This window comes from Ictalurus furcatus, chromosome 22 (genome assembly GCF_023375685.1).
Source record: "Ictalurus furcatus strain D&B chromosome 22, Billie_1.0, whole genome shotgun sequence".
Lineage (NCBI taxonomy): Eukaryota > Metazoa > Chordata > Actinopteri > Siluriformes > Ictaluridae > Ictalurus > Ictalurus furcatus.
The window spans coordinates 16,237,027-16,244,978 of NC_071276.1; the positions used below are offsets into that span (position 1 = coordinate 16,237,027).

The window sequence follows — 7,952 nt, forward strand, 5'->3', positions numbered from 1 at the left end:
AGTGTAATCATATCAAAAGAACAATTACATCATCTATGAGTTAAAGACAGGAATGGAGTTTGGGGAGAAAGTACATACCATCTGGAGCTTCACTTAGAGCTTTACCAGACATCTCCCTTTCCCCCACCAGCCACACGTAACCAGAGCCGGTCATGTTGAGCTGGCGAGCTGCTTTGTAAATGGCCGCTGCCTCGTCCTCACTGCGATTGGACAGAGATTTTCACTGCTGGCATCGTTCCAAACACTATCAAGCTGATGGCTGAGCTACAAACGCCGGAAGCGCCTTCTTGCATGCAGTGTGACATTTTGCGCAAAAATCGCCTACTGATCCAAAATGGATGTCAGATGGTATCACTGAATAACACAGATGGTAAAAGTGTTGTGTAGTAGTGTGAAAGTGTCGACGCTCTGCCAGATCGCTGGCATTTTCAAGTGTTGTGCTGACAATCGTTAAAGCGCACCAGAAAACAAATGATAACAAAGAATATACAAATATAAGAACGTATAGAACATAATACATAATAACATAATTTAACAAATGACTTTGATTAACGGTCTTCGTATTCATATACAAATAAGAGGACGTCTTGTGTAGAGTACTGTTGTGGTGCAAACGTTTGCATACCCTTCGGATCAAATAAAGAGGACATCAGTAAGTGTATTGGGTTTTACATTAGTAGGACAAACAGCACCATCAAATGCCTTTTTTTGTGAATCTAATATAATTATTCTCTAATAAGGTCTATGTCCTCCAACCTGTTCTCCAACCTCATGTCCTCAATATTGAGCTGCAATATTTGCACATTTTACATACACTCACTGCCCAAATTAATTTAGGAACACCTGTGCATCTGCTCATTCGTGCAACTAACCAATCAGCCAGTTATGTACACGTTAAACATCAGAATGGGGATAAATGTGATCTGGTCTCCAATCCGCTTTCCAAACTGTCCAATTTTGGTGAGCTGTAGCCACAGAGTCTTGAGCGTGGCTGACAGGAGTGGAACGTCTTCTGGTGTTGGAGCTCATCTGCCTCAAGGTTCAGCATGTTGTACATTCTGGGATGCTTTTCTGTTCACCGTGGTTGTAAAGAGTGGTTATTTGAGTTACCATAGACTTCCTGTCAGCTCCAACCAGTTTGGCCTTTCTCCTGTTGTGTACTCAGACCAGCCCTTCTGGCACCAGCAAACATTCCGCTGTTACAGAGATCACATTTTTTTGTCCATTCTGATGTTTGACGTGAACAGTAACCAAAGCTCTTGACCTGCTGCTGCGTTCACGCCACGTCAGAATCACCGTAATTACTACATGACAACCTGGACGTTCTACTCACAGCTGTTCACGTCCTCGGACCCGGAATCATGCCGCTTCTATACGGCAAAATGAATCCGTGTGAGATGATGTTGTTGACGACTGCAAAATACGTACGCTGCATATGTCTTTCGTTTATTTTCAGATTAATCTTGCATTATTAAGACATTAATAATAGTCAATTTTACGAATTATTACACGGAAATATTTTGAGTGTTTCCGCATGACATTGCATTGTCAGGTGGTACAAGTCAAAGCTCTCCCAAAAGTCCTAGTTTACGAGTTGTAACTACGAGTTCTAGGAGAACTTGAACGCTTTTTACAAAATCGGAATCTCGTAATTACGGTAATTACGGTAATTACGACATGGTATGTAGGCAGCTTGTATCTGGCGGGGCAGTGGTGGCTTAGCGGTTACGGCTCTGGGTTACTGATCACAAGGTCAGGGGTTCAAGCCACATCACTGCCAGGCTCTGGGTTATTGATCGGAAGATCGGGTGTTCAAGCCCGGCACTGCCAAGCTGGCACTCTTGGGCCCTTGAGCAAGGCCCTTAAACCTCTCTGCTGTATCATGGCTGACCCTGCACTCTGACCCCAACTTCCTGGCATGCTGGGGACATGCAAAGAAAAGAATTTCACTGTGCTGTAATGTATACGCGACCAATAAAGACTCATTATCATTATCTGCATGATTGTATGCATATTGTGTTGCTGCCACATGATTGGATAACTGCATGAATGATCAGGTATACAGGTGTTTCTAATAAAGTGGCAGGTAAGTAGAATGATCAGATTCTATATGCTGACTTCCATTTTTTTAAAAGATCAATCCTTTTCTCCAACAAACCTTTTCTCTCAGCTGTATGGTTGTTTAACCTACACTCTCTAACAACACTGACATGGTTGATAATGTGCTAGGAGGACTGGATGATCTCACCTGGCAGACAGGATGATGACTCTGGCCTCCAGCTCTCTGGCCTCCTGGAGCAGTGCAGTCAGATTTGTGTCTTGGCTGAACAAGAGCACTTTCTCTGCCTGGGATTAGGACACAACATCAGTCAAGTCGCTGACTCATCACCAACCTGAACCATGCTCTGTTCAGCGTTCTCACATCTTTTTTTTTTTCTCTCACATTTTTTCTCATTTTTTTTTCAAAGGGAATTGGGAAAAAATGGATTAAAAAAAGGTTTCCGTGACAATCTGATTAAACTGAAAAAAAAGTAAGCTTGGCGGAGGAAAAATAGTTTTGCATTGTTTTCGCATGCAAACTGAAGGGAAACAAGACTCCAAGGAAGAGCGTGCATGTTAGAGGAAAAGGGAGAAGAAGATTGATGCAACCGGAAAGCAAAAACCGGGTGGAGGAAAGGGAGCAGGGTGGTCATGGTGGCTTCTTTCCCAAAAGTAAAAACAACAAAAAAAAAAGGCAGTAATGCTGCAGAAAGGTGGGAGTAACATCTGGATTGTGCCTGTCCCACACGACCAGATCTCCACGCACTGTGTCAAAAGAATAGACTTGCAAATCTTGCTGGCTTCAGTACATGCAATTCCTTTACACAAAAATAAAAAAGTGGGAGGTAAAGGGAGCGATTCTGTTGTTGAAATTATACGTTTTCAAATAAATAAATAAATAATCAAATAAATAAACAACCCATTCTCGATTGAAACCATAAAAAAAACATAAATAGACGTGCTAGCAGGTAAAGAATCTCTGGAATCTGGTTGTTGATTTTTTTTTTCTTTCTTTTTTTTTCTTTTTCTTTTTTTTTTGGACTGGTTTCTAGTTGCTACGTTCAGATAACTGTTGGGCGGCGTGCATTGACCATGCAAATATACCTTGGGTCCTCGCTTGTTGTCATAGGACAGTTGGTCGAGGTTTTCATAGTTCCTGTTTTTACTCTGATGAATAATGTGCACAGAGAAAATATGCAGACACAGAAGAATATTATAAACAGGTATAAATGGTGTGCAGTAAAGCATTCCAACAAATCTCCACTTTTCTGCTTCAAACTGGGAAACTCTAATCCTGGGGCTTGCAAAAAATATCAAACATAACTACAGAGAGCACATAATTAGAATCTTTTATCAATGTCACAGTGGGTGTATGGGAAAACATCTTTCCCATACACAGATATTTAAAAAAAAAAAATCCTTTTAAAGGACAGAATAGTTGCCTCTAATCTAGCCTCGTTTTCTAATTAAAAACGCATAGCAGCGCCACGGTTTAATATCTCAGCGCTGTCAAATGCTCGAATCTTGAATGACTGTTGATTAATTTCCTATAACAGCGGCTCTGACAGTAGTTCTTATATTAATGTGCTCATTCTAAGACGTTACTGTTTCTATAGTAACATCTATAGAGAGGGGCTTGTATGGTGGACGTTCCACATAAACGGATAAAAAACAATCCCTCCAGGATAATTTCCAGGGAAATTAAAGCAAAACACCGCAATAATTAGAGGAGCTTGCAGTTTTTCACAATTACCACAGATTTTATGCAGATTTGGGCTGAGACGTGTCATGTGATGTCATTACAACATCATTCAGGCGAAACCCTCTTTGATTCACGTGCGTTGAACATGAGTACAGCTAAAAGGTCTCAATTACCAACAAACATCACTAGAAAAGACCGTGCAGAACAATTATGTGCGGTTGCAAGTTCACCAATTCATGTAGTTTTGAGCAAAAAAAAAAACACAAAAAAAACTCGTCACAAATTTTGAAAAAAGCTGCAGCAAAATCACAAAAAATACTCTATGAAAAAGTGTGCAATATATATGGCGACATTTCTCTGAGGAGATGTCTATTTAGTATTTTTGGAAGGAGTCTCCAGTGTCAGCGCTTTGTAACAGCCAAAGATACATTTACATTTACGGCATCTGGCAGACACCATTATCAAGAGCGACTTACATTCATTCTCATTTTTTAATACAACTGGGCAGTTGAGGGTTAAGGGAGTGTGTGCTCGCTTGGTAGTGCTGGGATTTGAACTCACGACCTTCTAATCAGTAGTCCAACACCTCAACCACTGAATTATCATGAGATAAAGCTGCAAAGTATTCAGACATGGGAAAATCTTCAGAGTGGAGGAATTTCCGCATTGCGGTGTCTCGGTAATATGACGAGCTTTTTGTACTTTTTGTCTTAAGAGAAAGCATTGAGAGGCTGGTGAGGGAACAAGTGTTTATAGCTGCTATAAATGTATGTAAAAACAAGTATTTGTCCTGTTCAAGGACATTCTACAAACTTAAATGTAACTATAAATGGACAAAAATTGTGTAGTGTCTTTCAATAAATAAAACTGCATAATTATTGGCTAATTGTTGTGGAGTAAGAGAAATAAAACACTTCAAGATGTACTGTTATTGGAAACGAATCCATTTCATGATGGTAGTCGTAACTCCGTGTTGCATCAGGCCACATCACAGCACACTGTTATTGATTATTTTCCTAAAATACCACACCCCAAAAGAGGTTTATTCCTTACATAGCTGTGTGTCGTACTCTATTTTAGCTATGATGCCTATTTAAAAGACTATTTCAATATAATAATCTGCCTTGGATAGTAATCATACACAAAACAGCCATTACATCTATTTCCTTACAAGCCTAAAGCAAAAAAAATAAAATAAAATAAAAAGCTTTCTCAACTCATGCTTATCACTGCAACAACTAGGAGATCTGCGGAAGTAGAGACAACTCAGAGTGCTTAATCAAGACGAACGAGTCTCCATATTTCTCAGCCGCAGACGAACTTTATCAACTCTACACTTCACGGCTCCAGATGTACATATCTCTGCTGTAGCAGTCCTCCGTATTTCATGCATTTAAATGGGAAATACTGAGGAGCGTTTAGAGCTGCAGCCGTGCCTGACGGTCTAGTGCTTTAAATATGCGCATTCTGCCTAAGCCAAGAGAGATAGGAGGAGAAATGTGTGCACTGACAGGTTTATTCCAAGTTAGAGATTATGACCAGATAATAATCAGCGTTGATTATTGTAACATTACTTTGAATAAATTTGTGTGAAAGCTGTACAAACTTGACAATTATTCATTTATTTTCCAAGCACTCCCTTAATTTGAGTTTGAAATCCCAGAAATTGAGCCAGATACTGTTTATCTTAATAATCTTAGTTTTATATATACATATAATACTGTAAAGAGCAGTAAACAGAAATAAATGAAACAAAGTCTATATTTGGTGTGTCGACCATTTAAAAAAAAAAAAAAACTATTAGTAGTTTCAGGAACAATTAGTGCAGTTTTATAAGGAAACGAGCTGTAAGTTTTATTGAGCATCTTACAGAACCAATCACGGCTCTTCTGGAGATTTTGACTCGCTTCTTATTTTTGCAGCAAAACCCAGCAGCCTTCATTATGTTTTTCATCTGAAAAGTGTCTCTTACCACTTGATATGCTGCTTTCCTTTACTGTCATACAAACATTTTTCTGTAACAGTTCATTTTGTGCTACAAAACTAATGTTTGGGAATCTAAAATGTTTTTTTATACTGACTCGATAATGCAGAAGTCATAAAATAAAAAAAAAAATCTATAACAAAGTTTGTAGTAAAAAAAATAAATAAATAGGGTGCCTAAAACTTCTGCACAGTACTGTATATAAATATAATCTCATAACGAGAAATATTACATTTACCTATACTCAAGATATATCATTTTGTGCAATAACAAAAAGTAATATGTTATGTTTATATGATTTGCATAAAAGGCTGCATGCTCACTGCTCCTAAAAAAAGAATGATCCCAGCTTATTATTTAGTTATTTATTTTAAAGCGTATTATTCGGTCATGACGGTAAAAACTGAGAATGAGGAATGTACATAGGTCTAGAGTTCATCACCAAACTAATACTAATATTTAATAATAAACGAATATGACGACAGCACAAAGTGTAGCGTCTAGTGAAGATCAGACTGCACTCTTTCTTGAGCTTCGGCTCCCCTGATGATAATTTGGGAACTGAATTAGAGGCAGAATTTTAAAGGAGCAGGGCTTGAGGCTGCCATTACTACAAATGACATTATAATGACATTGAAGTTATTCTAAATATACGCGCGGGGTGACAACACAGACACACCGACCCCGTTTCTGAAGCAACCAGGTTGTAGATTTAAATGGCTATGACTGCACTGTGTTATTGCGATGCACTCCGACAAGCAAATAAACAAGAACAATCCTCCTCGGTTAGAGGCTGAAAGGCGACTGACATCCAGCCATTAGTTTTCTCAGAGAGAAGAGCTCTAAGGGAAAACATATCCCACACGTTACACCTACACATCTCTGGTCTTTCCGCGCACTGTAATTAAACCCTCCCGCTATTGATTTTTTGCACAGCCCCAGGTTAAGTCCCTCATTTTGCTCCTTGTTGTGGATCGAGAGACACGTAGGAGAATCTGACTATGGCAAAAAGCAATGTGAGATGAGTAGAAAAAGTACAAAGTTTTGCAGATAAACCACTTAAGACGCTGCTGATGCCTCTGGCATAAATAATGTTAGCCAACGAAAAGAAATGTGTTTACACAAACAGAAAAAGGAAACAGTTAACATACATAGAGGACCTCTGAGGTGCCGGTTACAGGAACACACGCAGACACAAAACAATCTGTGCGCACGCTGGAGGAAGCGGCCGAGCGGCCGAGGGTCTCTCACCTTCGTCTCCCTCTCCTCCAGGAGCGTCTCCAGTTTCTTCTGAGCCGCGCGGCCCTCGTGGTCATCGCTCACGATCAGGATGATGTGATTCCAGCGGAACTCGCGCATCATGTCAAACCACACCTGGGCCTGGTGGGAGTAAGGAGGCACCGTGCGCAAGAACGACAGGTGGATGCTCTGAGGAAAAAAAATGAGCAAGTGACTCTCAAGAGGACAAACTGTACTTCATTTTTACTTCAAGTCCAGGTTCCTGTCATTTCTCGTTCAACAAGACACAAGCGCTACCCATGAAGAATAATCACACAAATCACACAAATCACTTTACACTGTGTTCAGTTTTCAGCTTCACGTGTTTTCACATGCTTGATTCATTTGTTTTCACGTGTGATTTTGTACATCATGAACTTATGTTCACATCTGATGTCTTTCACGATTCACTCACGATTTGTCACATGATTCTTTTATTTTCACATGCGATTCTTCACAAGTGATTCATTTACTTACTTATGTTCATTTTTCACATATACAGTGCCCTCCACTACTATTGGCACTTTTCGTAAATATGAGCAAAGAAGGCTGTGAAAAATTATCTTCATTGTTGAACTTTTTATTCCAAAAATTCACAAAAATACTCTGCTCTCATCGATATCAAACAATTGCAAACAAAACACAGATTTATCAAAAAAAAAAAAATCTTTGTTTAATATATACTTGTGCAACAATTATTGGCACCTCTATGAATTCATATGAGAAAAATACATTTACGTATATTCCCGGTGATATTTTCCATTTTTTAGCACACCTGGGTGACTAGGAACAGGAAATTGTTCAACCATGACTTCCGGTTTCACGGGGGTATAAGTATGAGGTAACACATAGGCCAAATTCCCTTAGTCATTCATAACAATGGGTAAGACCAAGGAATATAGCTGTTATGTGTGGCAAAAGGTTATATGTTCAGGACATAACATTTGC

The 7,952-nt window shown here is 39.3% G+C and overlaps 1 protein-coding gene across 2 annotated transcripts in view; it reads right to left on the minus strand.

Moving 5' to 3' along the window:
• The window catches only part of grin1b (glutamate receptor, ionotropic, N-methyl D-aspartate 1b), a 31,401-nt gene that overhangs the window by 20,134 nt on the left and 3,315 nt on the right, over positions 1–7,952 (minus strand). Inside the window, exons 3-6 of one of the 2 annotated variants that reach the window (XM_053610111.1) lie at positions 6,978–7,154; positions 3,145–3,207; positions 2,249–2,346; positions 79–200 (exon numbers count right to left, since the gene is read on the minus strand). In XM_053610111.1, coding sequence (XP_053466086.1) covers positions 79–200; positions 2,249–2,346; positions 3,145–3,207; positions 6,978–7,154 — 460 coding nt within the window. The remainder of the gene's footprint in view (positions 1–78; positions 201–2,248; positions 2,347–3,144; positions 3,208–6,977; positions 7,155–7,952) is intronic. The other variant, XM_053610113.1, reaches the window with a different exon arrangement.